General features: G+C 46.2%; 1 protein-coding gene across 6 annotated transcripts in view; it reads left to right on the top strand.

Annotated features, from left to right (window-relative positions):
- DHTKD1 (dehydrogenase E1 and transketolase domain containing 1) overlaps positions 1-19823 on the top strand; it is a 59725-nt gene that overhangs the window by 28518 nt on the left and 11384 nt on the right. For 3 of the 6 annotated variants that reach the window (XM_002717511.6, XM_089311756.1, XM_089311755.1), the window contains 8 exons: positions 1929-2100; positions 3563-3761; positions 6069-6381; positions 7936-8020; positions 9313-9452; positions 13585-13735; positions 14020-14126; positions 17293-17457. In XM_002717511.6, coding sequence (XP_002717557.3) covers positions 1929-2100; positions 3563-3761; positions 6069-6381; positions 7936-8020; positions 9313-9452; positions 13585-13735; positions 14020-14126; positions 17293-17457 — 1332 coding nt within the window. Of the gene's footprint in view, positions 1-1928; positions 2101-3562; positions 3762-6068; positions 6382-7827; positions 8021-9312; positions 9453-13584; positions 13736-14019; positions 14127-17292; positions 17458-19823 lie in introns of all 6 variants that reach the window. The other 3 variants (XR_016219124.1, XM_089311757.1, XR_016219125.1) reach the window with 3 other exon arrangements.

Raw genomic sequence — 19823 nt, 5'->3', positions numbered from 1 at the left:
GAGGAGTATCTAAGGCCGCATCTCTGTCCTAAGCAGGAGTCTGTAGTTGCAACTGCTTTAGTCTGAGCCAGCTTCCTGCTAACGTGCCTGAGAAGGCATCAGAGGTGGGCCCCTGCCACCTATGTGAGAGACCAGGATGGAGTTCCTGGCTCCTGGCTTCAGCTTGGCTCAGACCTGGCTGTGGTACCCATTTGGGGAATAAACCAGCAGATAGAAAAATATCTCTCTCTCTCTCACTCTGCCTTTCCAATAAATAACCTCTTAAAAAAGTTTCCTCTACCACTGTGTCTAAGAGGTTTTATGAAGCTACTGTTATCTAGCAGATTTCAGATGTTCTGGAAGGGTAGCACATTTTCAATATTCACTCATAATAATATTTTGTGTTTTCCTCCTGTCTCCTGTTCGCTTGTGTGTGATATCTTTTCTCCCTTGTCACCTTGTCTTTGCTGTCACTTCACTCTCCTTTCTGTTCAGCATGGTAACAAGGGTTGAGTTCTGTTGTTGCCACTGATTTGAACCCTGGAAACTTGTTCCATCAACCACAAAGTATGAGGCCAACACGCAGACAAGAGGGTGATTTTAGCCAAGTTTTACCAAAAAGTAAAGACAGAGACTCCTAGACCAGGCTGGTGTCTCGGTAAAGGACTGGGAGCCCAGTCTCATTTAGGCTGGAATTTTTATGGAAATGAGTGTGGGTCCCCCGTTTCTTCTCCCCTCCTCCCTCTTCTAGGAAGGTCTGGGTAGGGGATTTCTGGATGTGGAATTCCCCTGAACAAATCATTCTGGACAGTGCTGGCTGTCAAGCTTCTTATCTATTGGAGGAGCAAATGACTCCTTCAGTCCACTGATTAGAACCTTGTTGGGCCAGCTGTATCGCTCCCTCAATTCAGTGAGTTCCTTTCGATAAAGGACAGCCAAGGACATTTTGGGCTAACGAGACAGACAAGAAGCTGGGTCCTGCTTTCCAGACTTGTTTCCTCAATCCATTGCACATAAATTCATTTCCTTTTTTTTAAAAGATTTATTTATTTATTTATTTGAAAGAGTTACACAGAGAGAGGAGGAGAGGCAGAGAGAGAGGTCTTTGATCCACTGGTTCACTCCCCAATTGGCTGCAACAGCTGGAGCTGTGCTGATCTGAAGCCAGGAGCCAGGAGCTTCTTCTGGGTCTCTCTCACGGGGGCAAGGGCACAAGGACTTGGGCCATCTTGTAATGGCTTTCCCAGGCCATAGCAGAGAGCTGGGTTGGAAATGGAGCAGCCAGGACTTGAACCAGTGCCCATATGAGATGCCGGCACTGCAGGCGGCTGCTTTACCCACTACGCCACAGCGCTGGCCCCTAAATTCGTTTTCTTTAAAAATTCTCCTTTTTTCTGTCCCTCTTAGACACATTTACCTAGCTAACCTTAGGTTGACATTTACCTAGCTGTCGTAACAATGTGAGCTCCCTGAGCCTCTTTGTCAGGGCACGAGGAGAATGGGGAGAGGAAGATTTCAGTGTGGCACATTATTCCTCTTGTCTTGCAGACTGTTTTCCTACGCGATTTCCTAGAGCTGGTTTTTCTTTAGGAAAAGCTATTTTTTTTTCACCTCCAGCAGTCCTGCTGTCCATGATCCTGCCATATAGACACTGGAATGTTTCCTAAAGTAATGAGAATAGGCAGTGGGTAGGGGTGGAAGGAAGGAGTTAGCTGATGGTGGCTGTACAAAGAAAAGGACTGGTTTAGCATCTTTGAAAGCTCTTTTGAGATCAGACTAACCCTGCTCGAAACCCTGTAACCTCTATGTTTTTAGGAGGGCATGGAAGTAGTGAGAGGGTGGTGGTTTTTATTCTTAGTAGTATTTTAAAACAATTCATTCTGAAAACCTAGATTTCTTAATCCCATGTGTTGCTTTTCTTTTCTCTTTTTCATTCCCCTTTGGTTTAGGTTCATGGTGATGCTTCTTTCTGTGGTCAAGGGATTGTTCCTGAGACATTTACACTGTCTAATCTCCCACATTTCAGAATTGGCGGGAGTGTCCATTTGATTGTCAATAACCAGCTGGGTTACACCACTCCAGCAGAAAGAGGGAGGTCTTCCTTGTACTCTAGTGACATTGGTAAGTAACACAGGGAGGCATTGATGTCACTGGGTCAGACAAGAAATTTCTGGTATACACAAAATGAGCCTCACTGCTCGTGCCATTTTAAATTTTGGATCAGAAGTCACCCATGGTGTTGCCAAGTTGATTCTTTTTAAAGTCTCAATGTGTGATCTCTATTTTTTATTTATTTATTTTTAAAGATTTTATTTATTTATTTGTGAGATAGAATTATAGATGGTGAGAGGGAGAGATAGAGAGAAAGGTCTTCTATCCATTGGTTCACTCCCCAGGTGGCAGCAACAGCTGGAGCTGCACCAATCCAAAGCCAGGAGCCAAGTGCTTCTTCCCGGTCTTCCATGTGGGTGCAGGGGCCCAAGAACTTGGGCCATTTTCTACTGCTTTCCCAGGCCACAGCAGAGAGCTGGATTGGAAGAGGGGCTGCCGGGACTAGAACTGGCGCCCATATGGGATGCTGGCGCTGCAGGTGGAGGATTAACCGACTGTGCCATGGTGTTGGCCCCTCAATGTGATCTCTAAATGCAAGGAAATAAGGCCAGGATGGAACTGAGGGTGTGCAATCTCAAATGACTTCAGTAACCAGTTCCAAGATCTGGTAGAAATCAGAGAGCGACACAATTACTAGAGTAATTATCTTTAGGATATTCAGACATGGAATGCCCATGATCTTATTCATAAAGAATATGTTCAGCTACTAAATTTGGTAAAAGAATCTAGTTAGAAATAAGGTGGAAAGAGTCAAAGTCAACTTATTCTAACCTGTGGAACTTGGCGGTCAACAGCCAAGTGGGACTTTTGTTATCTATTCCCTATTTCTCAGGTGCAAGAACTGTCACCTGTTGTGAATGATTCTGTTTCTACAACTGGTGCCTGGACTGGATGAATTTTAGGGTAGTCTGTGAGTTCTTTGTGGTTAGTCTAACAGAGGTACTAAAAATGCATTCTAGCCAGTGCCGCGGCTCACTAAGCTAATCCTCCGCCTCGTGGCACTGGCACACCGGGTTCTAGTCCCGGTTGGGGCGCTGGATTCTGTCCCGGTTGCCTCTCTTCCAGGCCAGCTCTCTGCTGTGGCCAGGGAGTGCAGTAGAGGATGGCCCTAGTGCTTGGGTTCTGCACCCCATGGGAGACCAGGAGGAGGCACCTGGCTCCTGCCATCAGATCAGCGTGGTGCGCCGGCCGCAGCGCGCCGGCCGGGCCACGGCGGCCATTGGAGGGTGAACCAATGGCAAAAGGAAGACCTTTCTCTCTGTGTCTCTCTCTCACTGTCCACTCTGCCTGTCAAAAAAAAAAAAAAAAAAAGTTACAAAGCTGGACCCTGAAGCTTAAATTCTTAGCAACCAAGCCAAATTTCCTGTGACGGACTCCCAGCTGTCTCCCCGTGCAGGCAGTGGGATGTGGGGAGGGGCTGACATCATTCCAGGTTGACTGGCCCACTTCATCTCTGTCTTCCTTACTTCAGGAAAGCTTGTGGGCTGCGCCATCATCCATGTCAACGGAGACAGCCCAGAGGAAGTAGTGCGTGCCACCCGGCTGGCTTTTGAATACCAGCGCCGATTCCGCAAGGATGTGATTGTTGATTTACTGTGCTACAGGCAGTGGGGCCACAATGAGCTGGATGAGCCTTTCTTCACCAACCCGGTCATGTACAAAATCATCAGGTCTGATTAAAAACCTTCGTTTTACATGCTCTCTCTCCCCCGTAGCAACTGCATTATCATCGTCTTTAATAGATACTCTCAGGGAGTGAGACCAACTTCCCTGGTTTGCCTAAGACATGGAATTCTGAAGGCTAACATTGGAACAATGCTTAGAAAAATGGGATGGTCACACTGGGGGTCTCCCCATGTTCTTCAAACTCCATGTGTTTCCTCTTTGGCCAGAGGGTGGGCAACTTAACAACTCATTTAGCAGGTGGGGAGTCCTAGGTGGGAGGGCTTTAGGCAAGGCCTTGCCAGAAGCTACTTAGTAGGACATTGGCATGGTCAGAAATAGAACCTCCAGAATTCTCCTCTGTGAACTGGAGATCTGCTTTGTGCCCTGGCGAGAGGTAACACCAGGGATTTTAGTGAAGGTTTAGGACTATGCTATCTGGTAAGGAAGCCACTAGCCATTAAGAAGCTATTGAACACTTGAAATGCAGCCATTCCTGATGGAGATAAGCCTTAACTATACTGTACACACCAGATACCGAAAACTTGGCATATCAGGTATAACATAAAATGTCAAAAGTTTTAATACCAATACTGAAATGACAATGTTGGGTATATGTTGACTTAAATAAAATAATTGTTAAAATTAATTCCACTGTTTGGTTTTACCTTTTCCAACATGACTGTCAGAAAATTTTAAATTACACAGGTGACTTACGTTGCATTCCTGTTGGGCAGTGCTGACTCAGCAGGTTAATGTGATGGAGAGGGAACATGTTATGTAGAATATTCCTTTCCTGGGTACTAGAAAGTACCTGCTCTTCTATTTTCTCAAGCAGAGCAATAAACGTGACACTTGACATACCTTACTGTTCACAGGTAGCAGGACACTGCTCTGGGAAGAACAAAACAGGTTTCTCATTTAGCACTGAACTTAGCAGTCCAGTGACTCAATGTGACTCAGGGCTCCATTTAAAAAAATCTATCTTGCCAGACTCTCTTTTGTCAGGATTAAATATGATAATATATATAAATAGACTTTATATAAAGTCTTATACAAATGTAGAATGGCCTTTTATTGTCGTTGCAATGTTCAGATGCAGATTATTAGAGTAACCCGAAACAGTTGATAGCAATTTTGGGTTCAGTATATTTTGAAATAAAAGGGGTGCTGAATGGGTGATAATGTGGGTCTGTCGAGAAGTTACCAATTCATTGCACAAGTCTACTAATTATTTCTATCTGGATGTCCATGAAAGTTTATAAAGATAATGTTGTGGTGCAGTCATTAAGCCACTGCTTGTGATACCAGCATCCCAAATCAGAGGCTGGTTTGAGTCCTGGCTACTCAGCTTCCAATCCAGCTCCCTGCTAACATGCCTGGGAAAGAGTGGAAGATGGCTCAAGTACTTGGGCCCCTGCCACATAGGTTGGAGACCAGGATGGAGTTCCTGGCTCCTGGCCGTGGTCTGGCCAGCCATGGGTGTTGTGGCTATTTGGAGAGTGAACCAGCAGATGGAAGATCTCTCTCCCTTTGAATCACCCTCTCTCTCTGTCACTCTATCTTTCAAGTCAGTCAATCACTCCATCAGTCTTTAAGCCTGAAAGAAAGTATATAAAGATAAATTTGTTTCTCTTTTGCTTGCCTGCAAGAGGTTTGTTCACATGACTGCCTTTGCTTAATTAATTTCATTTCTTTTATTTATCTGTGTTTTTTTAAATTAACTTATTTAGGTGAAAGTCGAATAATGTATGATTGACTAGTTTTTCTAAAAAGATTTATTTATTTGTTTATTTATTTATTTGAAAGTCAGAGTGTGTGTGTGTGTGAGAGAGAGAGAGAGTGAGCGAGCTAGGTCTTCCACCCACTGGTTCACTGCCCAGATGGCCACAAAGGCTGGGGCTGGGCCATGTAAAAGCCAGGATCCAGGAATTTCTTTCAGGTCTCCCACTTGGGTGCAGGGGCTCAAACACATGGACCATTTTCTGCTGCTTTTCCGAGGCTATTAGCTAGACTAAAAGTAGAGTGATCAGGACAGGAACGAGTGCCCATATGGGATACTGGTGTCTCAGGCAGTAGCTTTACCAACTATGTCACAATGCCAGCCCCTAAAACTGACTATATTAGAGTGGACATTTATCTATCACATTCACAATGTTGTGCAACCACCACCTGTTTTAATTCCAAAACATTTCCTGAGTGCCTTTTTATAGTGCTGCCATTCTAGCAAGGCCTTTGACAATGACTATATTTCCTCTTAGATTTTTTTTTTACACATCAGTTTGAATTTTTTTCCTCTTTTATTTCTTGGGCAGAGCCCGAAAGAGCATCCCTGACACCTATGCAGAGCACCTGATTGCCAGTGGACTCATGACCCAGGAGGAGGTGTCTGAAATAAAAGCCTCTTACTACGCCAAGCTAAATGACCACTTAACTAACATGACCCACTACAGCCCCCCAGCCACCCACCTGCAGGCCCACTGGCAGGGCCTGGTTCAGCCCGAAGCTTGCATCACCACCTGGAATACAGGTCTGCCCGTGGACCTCCTGCAGTTTGTCGGCATGAAGTCTGTGGAGGTCCCAAAGGAACTGCAGATGCACAGCCACCTTCTAAAGACCTATGTCCAGGTGGGGAGCGTGCAAGTCGCCGGCCACTGCTTTACTTCTTGCTCAGCAAAGGAACCAATGTTGGTCTGGTCTTTTCCATAGGCTGATTGATTTGCTAAATACTCACTGCACATGAGTAGGTTCTAGGAACTGAGCCTAGTGGTGTCTTACTATTGACATTCGGTTAACTCAGATTTTCTCCATTTGTTTCTTTCTTTATGTTAATATAATACATATGCATGGAATAATGCATGTTGTACAAAAGACAGAAATACACAAATGTCTGGTTTGGTCTTATCCATCAGTGAGCAGAAAGCGTTTTAATTCTTTCAAGTAGCTCAAATAAAAGAAACAAAAATAGCACACGTACCCTAAACGTGATCATTTATACCCTTAAACATGTTGAGGCTTTTCCTATTATTTTTATTTTTTAAGATCTATTCATTTATTTTGAAAGACTGAGCAATAGAGAGATAGAGAGAGAAGGAGAGATCTTCCATCTGCTGGATCACTCCCCAAATGGCCACAACAGCCATGGTTGGGCCAGGCCAAAGTCAGAGGAGTCCAGACCTCCATCCAGGTCCCCACATGAGTGGCAAGGATCCAGGTAATCTGGCCATCCTCTGCTGCTTTCCAGGCTCATTAGCAGGGAGCTGGACTGGAAGCAGAGCAGCCTGGACTGAAAACAGTACATAGCGGGGTGATAGAGGATGCAGGCATTGCAGGTGGTGGCTTGACCGTGGGCAGCTTAATCCTCTGCAGCACGATGGCAGCACCCCATTCTCAACAGCAGAATGCCAGACCATCCTGATTGGCCGGGTGTTGGGGTTTTCTGACACATGAAGCTTTCCGCGCTAGCATAGGAGAACAAAATATTAAAGGTATTTATCTTCCTTAAGCTTATATGAAATAACTTTGCCTTCTGAATTATTTTTAAAAAGTTTTGCAGGCATTGTGGCCTGGTGGGTCATGTCACTGCCTGTGATGCCAGCATCCCAAATGAGTGATGGTTCCTGTCCTGGCTGCTCCACCTCTCATCCAGCTCCCTGCTAATGGCCTGGGAAATGCAGCAGAAGATGGTCCAAGCTACTTGGGCTCCTGCCACCCATGTAGGAGACCCAGATGAAGCTCCTGGCTCCTGGTTTCCACCTGGGCCAGCCCTGGCCATTGCGGCCATTTTGGGGAGTGAACCAGTGAATGAAAGCTCTCTCTCTGTCTCTGTCTCTCTCTCTTCATCTCCCTCTCTCTCTCTCTCTTCTTCTCTTTCTGTTATTTTGCCTTTCAAATAAATAAGTAAATCTTTTTAAAAAAGGAAAAGAAACATAATATGGTTCCCTATGAATCCCTCCCTGATTCCATCTTCCATCTCTCCACAGAGGACACCCAAAGTGCACCTGCTTTGCCTGTTTGAAAACTGCACATAATACCTATTGTACTCTAATGTATCTGTCTGTGCTTCCTATTCAGCATCGGGTCGTTGACACTTACCCTTGATGCATTCCATATCTTGACCTCAGCATGGAAAAACATACGGCCTCTGAAAAGTTTCCTTTTTCCTCCCCCTCGGTCTCACAGTCCAGAATGGAGAAAGTGATGAGCGGAACGAATTTAGACTGGGCCACAGCGGAAGCTCTGGCCCTGGGCTCCTTACTTGCTCAAGGTACGCAGTTTCTGTTTAGCCACACAGCTCACAGGGAATGCTGAAAATGACATTGGTTCCATGTGGCCTCTGCTGCTTTTCTTGAACTGTAGCTACCTCTTGTCATTTTCATCAGCAACCGAGTTCTAGAACCTGCTACCTGTCCTTACTGATGCTGTTATATGATTGTAGAATAGGTCAGCCTTCCTCAGGGCATCAACTCTAGGGCAGTTGTACCAATATACAAAGGGCTATGTGCCGGGTATATTGAAAAGGTGTTTTTACCTAAATATTATAGGGCATGTGATGACTAATTTTTTTTTAGATTTATTTTATTTATTTGAAAGGCACAGTGACGGGGGCGAGGGCTGTTTCAGGGGGAGAAGAAGAGAGGAAAGGGAGTGAAAAAGAGCTACTGATCTTTCATCTCCTGGTTAACTCCCCAGTGGCTGCATCAGCTGGGGCTGGGCCAAGACAAAGCCAAGAGCCCAGAACTTCGTTTGGGTTTCCCACTTGGATGTCAGGGGCCCAAATGCTTGGGCCAGCTTCAGCTTTCTTCCCAGGAGCATTAGGAGGGAACTGAGTTGGAAGTGGAGCAGCCAGGACTCACTGGCACTCTGAAACGCGATGTAAGCATCACAAGTGGCTACTTAACCTGCTGCACCACGGCGCCAACATCAAGTGATGACTCTTCTGTGTTTTAAGATTTTATTTTATGTATCTGAAAGGCAGAGTTACAGAGAAGAAGAGACACAGAGATCTTTCATCTGCTAGTTCACTCTACAAATGGCCACAATGGCTGGGGCTGGACTAGATGGAAACCAGGAGCCTGGTACTTTGTCTAGGTCTCCCACGTGGGTGGCAGGGACCCAAGCCCATGTTCCACTGCTTTCACAGGTGCATTAGCAGGGTTCTGGATCAGAAGTAATGCAGCCAGCACTTGAAACAACACTCTGATAGGGAATGCTGGCATCACAGGCTCACCTTGCTACAGCACAGTGCTGGTCCCAAGTGATGACTATTCTTACACAGTCTCACCTTGACTATAGATTTTTTTCAAATCAGAAGTGGAGGAACTGGCACCCATATGGGATGCCGGTATTGCAGGTGGTGGCTTAACACACTATGCCACAATGCCAGCCCCAGCTATAGATTCTTGAATATAGGCCAGGTATATATGAATAAGGAGAATCTGTTATCCTAATTCCCAGGATGAGATTATGTGTAAGAATTCAGGGTCACCATGCCTTACGATGACGTGGGTTATTCATAGGGATCTGGACTTTTATTTTTTTCCTGCTTGCTTGCTTTAGGTTTTAATGTCCGTCTGAGTGGTCAAGATGTCGGCCGTGGGACTTTTAGTCAAAGGCATGCAATGGTTGTTTGCCAGGAGACTGACGACACCTACATCCCCCTGAACCACATGGACCCTAACCAGAGAGGCTTCCTAGAGGTACGCTCCTTCAACCTCCGTTGTGGAAGACTGGTGCTGCTTATGACAGATGTTGCCAACTCTGTGCACTTAGCCTTTTTTTAAATAAAGAGGTGCTGAATGGGTAGACAGTGTGGGCCCATGTATTTGGAATAGAGGTAACAGGCTGGGGAGCAGACTGGAGCTATTTTACTCGGGCTACTTCTCTGTAAGTATGTAAATGTCCAATGGATGTGCATTTTGTCAGTTCAGAATTGACATTAATATCCATGTAATGTGGTGGTTCATTAACGTTAAAGATGTGGATAATAAGCCAATATTTCTTATATACTAAAACAAAATGCTTCCTGCAGGTTCTCTTATTCCCTGCAGTTTAGTGGGCTTGATGAGTAAATATAACCATGTATGCTGTGTGCCAGTCTCTTTAGTGTCTTAGGGAAAAGCCTGAGTCTTCTCATTCTTGTCTCTCCATCAACTAGTATAATACCTGGCATGTGATATCTGTGAAATTAACTTACTCTGCAAGACAAGTTGAGGGGTATGTCATCTTCCTTCCTATTCTAGCCATTTGTCTGAACAGAAAGGTTTTTTGTTTTTTTTTTAAAGATGTAATTACTTCTTTTATTTGAAAGGCAGAGTTACAGAGAGACAAGGAGAGATCTTCCATCTGCTAATTCACTCCCCAAATGTCTGCAATGGCCAGAGCTGGGCCAGACGGAAGCCAGGAGCTTCTTTCAAGTCTCCCACATGGGGTGACAGGGTCCCGAGCATTTGGGCTACCTTCTGCTTTCCCAGGCACATTAACAGGGAACTGGATTGGAAGTGGAGCAGAATGGGAGCACCCAAATGGGATGCTGGCACTTCAAGTGGCAGTTTGACCCACTATGCCACAGCGCTGGCCTGAGCATATAGTCTTGAGTTCACTGATCCTCTTATAATAAATTCACCTGGCAAAACCAGTGTTCCAGGAAGACTGACGGGCACTCAGTTCATCTTTTTCTTAAGTTAGTTTAAAATCCATCTTTGGTAGCTAGTGTTGTAGCATAGCAAGTAAAGCTACTAGCTGCAACATCGACAACCCATATGGCCACCTGTTTGAATCCTGGCTACTCCACTTCCGATCCAGCTCTCTGCTAATGGCCTAGGAAAAGCAGCAGAGGATGGCCTCCATGTTTGGGCCCCTGCACCCACATGGGAGATCTGGATGAAGCTCCTGCCTCCCAGCTTCTACCTGGCCCAATGCTGGCTGTTGTCAGGGATGACCCAGCAAATGGAAGCTCTCTGTCTCTCCCTCTCTCTGTGTTACTCTGCTTTCAAATAAATACATTCATTTTTACAAAAAAAAGTTTATTTACAAATAAAGAAATTCATCTTAATAAAAAAAATCATTCTTTGGATCAAGTCAGACTGATGGACTGCATACTAGAATGTTTAGTGTACCCCACCTCAAATGAGGTTTCTATTGAATTGTAATATGATGTTTATCTTCCATTTTGAATATTGCTATTTATTTGTTTTTAAGATTTATTTATTTATTTGAAAGGCAGAAAGTGAAAGTGGCAGGACTTAGTGGGAGAAGGAGAGAGGAAAGAAGAAACCTTAGCCTAGGTTATCCTCTGGTGTCCTGACTTGGGCAACTGGTGTATGGTGATGACGCCCATCCAAATAGAGAGGAGAAGAGGGGCAACAGGCTTAGTAAGGAAAGATGATGGACTCATATTTGGGCCCTTGACTTTGAGGGGGCTTAATGACGTTGAGGTTTCTATCAGGCAACTAGATTTGCATATCTAGAGGTAATAAAGGATTCTGGTCTTGAGACCAGAGAAGTCATGAGGGTCTACAGCGTTTGAAACCATGGGGTAAGGGCATCTCCCTGGGAGAGCAGGATGAGAAGAGATGCTCAGGAGAAGGGTCCTGGAAGAAGCAACACTGAAGGAATAGCAGAGGCGAAGCATTTCCCAAAGAGGACCCAGGAGGTGGGAGGAAAACTGGGGCTCTCTGTGGCGTGGTACTCAAGGAGTTTGTCAAGAGGAAGAATGGCAGGGCCGTTGCACTTAGCCACCAGAAGCTCAAGGGCTGACCTCATGTTGAGCCATTCCTAGGGAATGGTAGCAGCAGAAGGGAGATTGCACTGAGTTAAAGGGCAAACAGGAGGTAAAGAGCTCGGGACTGGTGGGTTAGATTATTCTTTCTAGAAGCTTGGAAAGAAAGGAATGGCTGGGGGACTTTGAGTCGGGGAATATATCTTATTTTGTTTTTAAGCTTTTGATTAGGCATATATGCTGAGGGGAGAAAGCCAATGAGGAGAGATTCAGAAAGGAGGAGTTAGGTGATGGAGCTATGTCCTGTCCTGGGAGAAGCATTCAAGAAGGGATGAGTGGATTCAGAATGAGTGGTGTGTCAGCTTCAGATGGGAAGAGAAATGAGGAAGGACATGAGGACAGGCACAGATGTAAGTAAAGAGAGATCCAACCCTATTTGCAACACATGTAAATCTGAGAAATGTAGTTCTTTTTTTTTTTTAAGATTTATTTTATTTATTTGAATGACAGAGTTACAGAGAGAGGTAAAGCAAGGGGGTGGGCTTCCATCCACTGATTCACTCACCAAATGACCACAGCCACCAGAGCTGAGCTGATTCAGAGCCAGGAGTCTGGAGCTTTCTCTAGGTCTCCCACCCTGGTGCAGGGGCCCAAGGACTTGGGCCATCTTACACTGCTTTCCTAGGCCATAGCAGAGAGCTGGATCAGAAATAGAGCAGCTGGCCGGCGCTGTGGCTCAATAAGCTAATCCTCAGCCTGCGGTGCCGGCATCCCCGGTTCTAGTCCCGGTCGGATTCTGTCCCGGTTGCCCTCTTCCAGGCCAGCTCTCTGCTGTGGTCCGGGAGTGCAGTGGAGGATGGAGACCCCATGGGAGACCAGGAGAAGCACCTGGCTCCTGCCTTCAGATCAGCGCGGTGTACTGGCCGCAGCGTGCTGGCCGCGGCGGCCATTGGAGGGTGAACCAACTGCAAAGGAAGACCTGTCTCTCTCACTTTCCAATTTGCCTGTCAAAAAATAAATAAATAAAAAATAATAAAAAAGAAATAGAGCAGCTAGGACTTGAACCAGTGCCCATATGGGATGCTGGTGCTGCAGACCAGGACTTTAACTTGCTGTGCCACAGCGCTGGCTCCTGTACTTCTTTATAATAAAAACTAATGTTGGGGCCAGCGCCATGGCGTGGCAGGTAAAGCTGCCGCCTGCAGTGCCGGCATCTCATATAGGCACTGGATTGAGACCTGGTTGCTCTACTTGCAATCCAGCTCTCTGCTATGGCCTGGGAAAGCAGCAGAAGATGGCCCAAGTCCTTGGGCTCCTGCACCCGCGTGAGAGATCTGGAAGAAGCTCCTAGCTCCTGACTTTAGTTTGGCCCAGCTCCAGCCATTAAAGACATTTGGGGAGTGAACCAGCAAATGGAAGACCTCTCTTTTTTCTTTTTTAAGATTTTATTTATTTATTTGAGAGGTAGAGTTACAGACACTGAAAAGGAGAGACAGAGAGAAAAGTCTTCCTTCCATTGGTTCACTCCCCAAATGGCTGCAATGGCCAGAGCTGAGCTGATCCGAAGCCAGGAGCCAGGAGCTTCCTCTGGATCTTCCACACAGGTGCAGGGGCCCAAGAACTTGGGCCATCTTCTACTGCTTTCCCAGGCCACTGCAGAGAGCTGGATTGGAAGTGGAGCAGCTGAGACTCGAACCGGCACCCATTTCAGACCGGGGCTTTAACCTGCTGCACCACAGCACCGGCCCCTTGGCCTTCTTTTTGTAATCTTTCCCCATTTGTTTTATGATATATAATTCAAAAGCTTATGTGGTCCAGTTTTCCTCTGAGCCCTACAGGTAGGTCACCTGAAAAGTATTTGCCCACTGTCGAAGAAAGTCTTTAATACCCATATGGCAGCCTCTTTTTCTTTCCCTGTCTGTCCCAACTTTCTTCATATGCTCCACTGGCACTGAGCAGTGGCTGTCCTCTCTCAAAGGCCTGTGGTCACGACTGAAAGCCCCACTTCCCTTGGAGAGGTTGGTACCCACGTGATGCCTTGCCTGTGCTGGCTTCTGTCAGGTGTCCCCTTGCACGCCAATCCAGTGTTTCATTCTCTCCCTTGGGATTAGGTGAGCAACAGCCCGCTGTCTGAAGAGGCCGTCCTGGGCTTTGAATATGGAATGAGCATTGAGAGCCCAAAGCTGCTGCCCATCTGGGAGGCTCAGTTTGGCGATTTCTTCAACGGAGCCCAGATCATCTTCGACACGTTCATCTCAGGAGGTTGGTGTCAGTGTGATCGTGAGGGGATGGATGCACAGTCCCGGGCCTCGCAGGCCCAAATGAATAAAAAAGATTCTTGCCACTGCAGGGTCTCTGGAGAGCTGGGGGATCGCCCTGCCAGCCTTCTGGGGGTGGCTGCTAAGGGACAGCCTAATGAGCTGCCAACTGGACGCTTTGCCGCTAGGGATCCCGAGACCAGGCTAGGAAGTGCAGGCAATGGAAACAGTTTGACAGGGTCAGGCAGCAGACCAAGGCATTTCAGACTCTTCTCTTTCTGTTTCCAGGAGAGGCCAAGTGGCTCCTGCAAAGTGGCATTGTCATCCTGCTTCCCCATGGCTACGACGGGGCTGGCCCAGACCACTCATCTTGTCGAATAGAGCGTTTCCTGCAGGTATGTTGAAGGCCTTCTCGGGTCAAAGAGACACTTTGCTGATTGCCAGGTGCTTTGGAACAGAAGTATTTCTTGTACCTAGCTGAAGATGCACCTTAAACTGCAAGACATTGCAGTATGGGAACAAAACAGGTTTAACGCAAGGTTGGGACTCCTTGGAAACCTAGTATGTCTGTTGTGATGGTTTCATGGGTGTACAGCAATCAAAGCATTCACATGGGTCTGTGTTCAGTGGCTTCTGTACCAGGCTGGTCATCAGAATCACAGGGACCAGCTCAGAGCAAATTCTCAGGAGCAGTGAGTATCCAAGAGTCTGTATTTTTATTTATTTTCATTTATTTATTTGAAAGGTGGAGCCACAGAAAGGCAGAGGCAGAGAGAGAGAGATATAGATTTTCTATCCAGTGGTTCACTCCCCAAATGGCTGCAATGGCAGGAGCTGTGCTGATCCAAAGCCAGGAGCCAGGAGCCAGGAGCTTCTTCCAGGTCTCCCACGTGGGTGCAGGAGCTCAAGCACTTGGGCCATCTTCTACTGCTTTCCCAGGTCATAGAAGAGAGCTGGATTGGAAGTGGGGCAGCCATGACATGAACTGGCACCCATATGGGATGCTGGCACCACAGGCAGAAGCTCAGCCTACTATGCCATAGCGCCAGTCCCAGGACACAGGTGTCTTAAATGGCATCTTCCCCCTCCTCCAAAAAGAATGAATTTCATAAGTACAACTTTAGGACGATAGTGATTCTTCCCATCATACCCGCCCTCCCAGCCCCACCCACACCTCACCCCCTCCTCCCTTTACCTTTCCCAGTCCCATTCTCCATTGAGGAAAACAAAAACAAAAACAAAAACAAAAACAAAAAAACAAACTGTTCCTTGACAGTTAAGACAAGGGCTGTTCAAGCCATTAAATGGCATCTTTACTGCTAGGCTAAGCATCTGCCCTGTTATCATTTTGTGAGAATCATTACAAATTCTCCTTTATCCATATTACTACCTTGTAGTTTATTAAGAAATTAAATATACAGAAAAGTTGAAAAAAATTTAGAGTGAACATTCATATGTCCACCCACTAGATTCCACCATTATTATTTTCCTACACTTGTTTTCTCATTTGTCTCTTCATCTATTATCCCTTATCCATCAATCCATCTTATTTTTTGGTTTATTTCAAAGTAAATGGAAACATCAATACTAATCTCCCAAAATGCTTCAACACCATATCATGAATAGTTTTAGCATATGTGCAGATAAAATATACAAATAGACGAATCATTAGTAGACAGGTAGGTAGATCGATAGATGGATAGTTACGTTGATAGATAATGACGCAGAGAAATAATTTCTGTAAAAATTAGATTACACGGGTCTGGCATTATGGCATAGTGGGTAAAGCTGCTGCCTCTGATACTGGCAACCTATGTGTGTGCTGGTTTCTGACCTGGTTGCTCCACTTCCGATCCAGCTCCTTGCCAACGTGCCTGGGAAAGCAGTGGAAGATGGCTTAAGTTCTTGGGCCCCTGCACCCATGTGGGAGTCCTGGAAGAAGCTCCTGGCTCCTGGCTTTGGCCCAGCCTAGCCCCAGCTGTTGTGGCCATTTGGGAAGTGAACCAGTGGATGGAAGATCTCTCTTTCTCTCTGTCTCTCCTCCTCCTTCCTCTCTCTCTCTCTCTCTGTAACTCTGCCTTTCAAATGATCTCATTTTTTTTTTAAATGAGATTACAGAAATAAATAGTAGATGAGTTAAAGAAATACATTGAAATATGAAACTACAAATTTTCAAAAGAATATAGGAAATAGGTAGGCAGGATGTGAAATCTGGGAGGCATCAGTGAACAAATATTTACAATCATAAGGCTTGTGAAACCCTCAGAGGTGGGACTACAGATAGAGCAGATGGTGCCTCAGCACCGAGCCCTGGGGTAGCACAGCCTTACAGGGTTGCAGAGAAGAGCAAATGAGACTGAGAAGTAGTTATTAAACTACTAGTTTTGTTTGTTTGTTTGTTTTGACAGGCAGAGTGGACAGTGAGAGAAAGAGAGACAGAGAGAAAGGTCTTCCTTTACCGTTGGTTCACCCTACAATGGCCGCCGCAGCCGGCGCACCGCGCTGATCCAAAGCCAGGAGCCAGGTGCTTCTCCTGGTCTCCCATGGGGTGCAGGGCCAAAGGACTTGGGCCATCCTCCATTGCACTTCCTGGCCACAGCAGAGAGCTGGACTGGAAGAGGAGCAACCAGGACAGAATCTGGCGCCCCGACCGGGACTAGAACCTGGGGTGCCGGCGCTGCAGGTGGAGGATTAGCCTATTGAGCCGTGGTGCCGGCAAACTACTAGTTTATTTATACTAGTTTTTATTTATTAAAAGCACTTTTAATTGGCAAATTAGAATTTGTATACATTCATGGCATACAATGTGTTTGATTTGGGTATACTTTTGGAATGATTGGATCAAGTTCATTAGCATCCATTGTCTCACATAATAGAAGGGCCTCCTGGCCAATCTCTATTCTCTCTGACGCTCAGGAACTAATCCCCTCCAAAGAGTCCCCATACAGGAATGTGAATCACTCCCACGGGTCTTGGTCCATGCCTGAAACAGGCAGGCCCTGTGGCCCCATTTGACCTTACTGAGTTCCGAAGGGGCTTCAACTTCAGAGAATTTTTGTCTTTATTTTCCCCCAGCGTGCTTCCTCACACCTTCTCTCCCAATTGGCAGGTGTTAATGAGACTTCTCAGGGTTTTGTCCACCTCCTTTCCTTCCCTCCACTGTATCTAGGGTAGGGTTAGGGGTCACCCCCCAGCTTCCTATCCCATCAAGATCTTCTGAAATTTAATTGAGCTTTTCAACCTTCTGGGTTGAAAATTTATGTGTTTTAAGGCAAAAACGAAAGTATTTTAGAAATGTCCTCCCCAGATGATTCTTACACTCGGCTGTGTTTGGGAAAACTGTTAGGTGACATAGAATGGGGCCAACGGAGAGGTGCAATGGAGAACTCTGCTTTGGTGACTATTTCACAGGCTATTCATTTACCTTCTAGGTTCTCTGTTACGGGGAGTGTTACAGAGCTGTACTGTCTAGAGTGCTGTGCTTCCCTTTGGCTAGCCTGTCGCCACAGTGATGGAAGCAGATGACCTGAGCGTTCTCCTTTCTTTCCACTTCTCTCCCAGATGTGTGACAGCACAGAAGAGGGGGTGGATGGAGACACTGTGAACATGTTCGTGGTCCACCCAACTACTCCCGCGCAGTATTTCCACCTGCTTAGACGACAGATGATTCGCAACTTCAGAAAACCCCTCATAGTTGCTTCTCCTAAGATGTTACTCAGGTTTCCTGTGAGTAGAAAAAACTGGTTCCTAAGCCTTTCTCCTTTTGTCATTTTTGTGAATTTCATTTCTTCGCTCTCTTCTGAATCTAAGAGGTCTTCAAAAAGTTTGTGGGAAATGCATATTGTGAGAAAACTATGCATGGATTTCACAAATTTTTTGCACCAGAATGAACTTAACTTTTGAGTCCATGTTCCCATGAAATTTTTGAAGTACCTTCCTATTTTGAAATTACAGAAACACTTTTTTTTAGAGATTTATTGTATTTATTTGAAAGAGTTACAGAGAGAGATAGAGAGGTAGAGAGGTAAAATGGAGAGTCTTCCATCTGTTGGTTCACTCCCCAAATGGCCTCAACAGCTGGAGCTAAGCAGATCTGAAGCCGGGAGCCAAGAGTTTCTTCTGGGTCTCCCACGCGGGTGCAGGGGCCCAAGGACTTGGGCCATCTTCTACGGCTTTCCCAGGCCATCAGCAGGTAGCTGGATCAGAAATGGAGCAGCTGGGACTTGAACCAGTGTCCATATGGGCACTGCAGGCCAGGGCTTCAACCTGCTGTGCCACAGCACCACCCACCCCCACCTTTTTTTCAGTAACACTTTTTAAAAAGATTTATTTATTTATTTGAAAGGTAGAGTGGCACAGAGAGAGGGAAAGACAGACAGATCTTCTATCTGTTGATTCACTCCCCAGATGGGCACAACAGCAGGCCTGGGCCATGCTGACGCGAGAAACTCCATCCAGGTCTCTTATGTGGGTGGCAAGGGCCAAGCACATGGGCCAATTTACTCCACCTTCCCAGGTGCTTTAGCAGGGAGCCTGATAGGAAGCTGAGCAGCTGGGACTTGAACTGGTGCCCATATGTGATGCTGGCATCCCAAGCAGCAGCTTGACCCACTGTGCCACAATACCTGCCCCTCGGTTTAGTTTAGTTTTTTTTTTTTTTAATATTTATTTATTTGGAAAGTCAGAGTTACACAGAAAGAGGAGGAGACAGAGAGAATGAGAGATCTTTCAGCCACTGGTTCACTCCCCAGCTGGTCACAATGGCCAGGGCTGGGTCGGGATGGGTCAGGCTGACGTCAGGAGCCAGGAACTTCATCTGGATCTCCCACGTGGGTGCAGGGGCCCATACACTTGGGCCATCTTCCACTGCTTTTCTCAAACCATTAGCAGGGAGCTAGATTGGAAGTGGAGCAGCCGGGACATGAATTGGCATCCATATGGGATGCCAGCATCGCAGGTGGTGGCTTTACTCGCTATGCCACAATGCCAGCCACATCTATTTAGTTTTAATTGACTTTTATGCTTTCATATTTCTTAAAACTTTTAAGAACAATTGGAAATATAGGTAGCTTTCCATGTCTGTGTAATAAAACCCGGCGATAGCAGGTGTTATCACATGGGTATCCTAATATAATCAGCAGCAACTTGTGAGAGAAAATGTAGTCTAAGTCATCCAAACGCTATTATGATGATAGTAGGAACTTAGAAATTTAAAGTATTTTGATGAAAATCAATGATATTATTCATCATCCTTTATGAAGATTTTTTTTCTGTTAAGTGATTTATCACAGATAGACTCTTGTTTTAATGAACTTAAATACTGTAACAATATAGCTTATTGATACTGTAATCTAAAGAGGTACATTTTGGGGCCAGCATTGTGGCAGGTAAAGGCACCACCTGTGACTCCAGCATCCCATATGGACGTGGGTTTGAGTCCTGGCTGCTTCACTTTTTTTTTTTTTTTTTTTTTGACAAGCAGAGTGGACAGTGAGAGAGAGACAGAGAGGAAGGTCTTCCTTTTGCCGTTGGTTCACCCTCCAATGGCCGCCGCAGCCAGCGCGCTGCGGCCGGCACACCGCGCTGATCCGAAGCCAGGAGCCAGGCACTTATCCTGGTCTCCCATGGGGTGCAGGGCCCAAGGACTTGGGCCATCCTCCACTGCACTCCCTGGCCATAGCAGAGAGCTGGCCTGGAAGAGGGGCAACCGGGACAGGATCCGGCGCCCCGACCGGGACTAGAACCCGGTGTGCCAGCGCCGCAAGGCAGAGGATTAGCCTAGTGAGCCACGGCGCCGGTCCTGGCTGCTTCACTTCTAATCCAGCTCCCTGCTGATGAACCTGGGAAAGCAGTGGAAGATGGCCCAAGTCCTTGCACACACGTGAGACCCAGAGGAAGCTCCAGGTTGCTGGCTTTGGTCTCGCCCAGCCCTGGCTGTTGTGGCCATTTAGGGAGTGAACCAGCAGATGAAAGATATCTTCCTGTATCTCTCCCACTCTCTGTCTCTGTAACTGTGCCTTTCAAATAAATAAAAATAAATATTTTTAAAAAATGTACATTTTTGGGGTTGGTGTTGTATAGTAAGTTAAGCT

The sequence above is a fragment of the Oryctolagus cuniculus genome, chromosome 13, assembly GCF_051225735.1.
Source record: "Oryctolagus cuniculus isolate XC-2025 breed Fujian yellow rabbit chromosome 13, ASM5122573v1, whole genome shotgun sequence".
NCBI classification, from domain to species: Eukaryota; Metazoa; Chordata; class Mammalia; order Lagomorpha; family Leporidae; genus Oryctolagus; species Oryctolagus cuniculus.
This window is presented reverse-complemented; position numbering and strand designations above follow the sequence as displayed.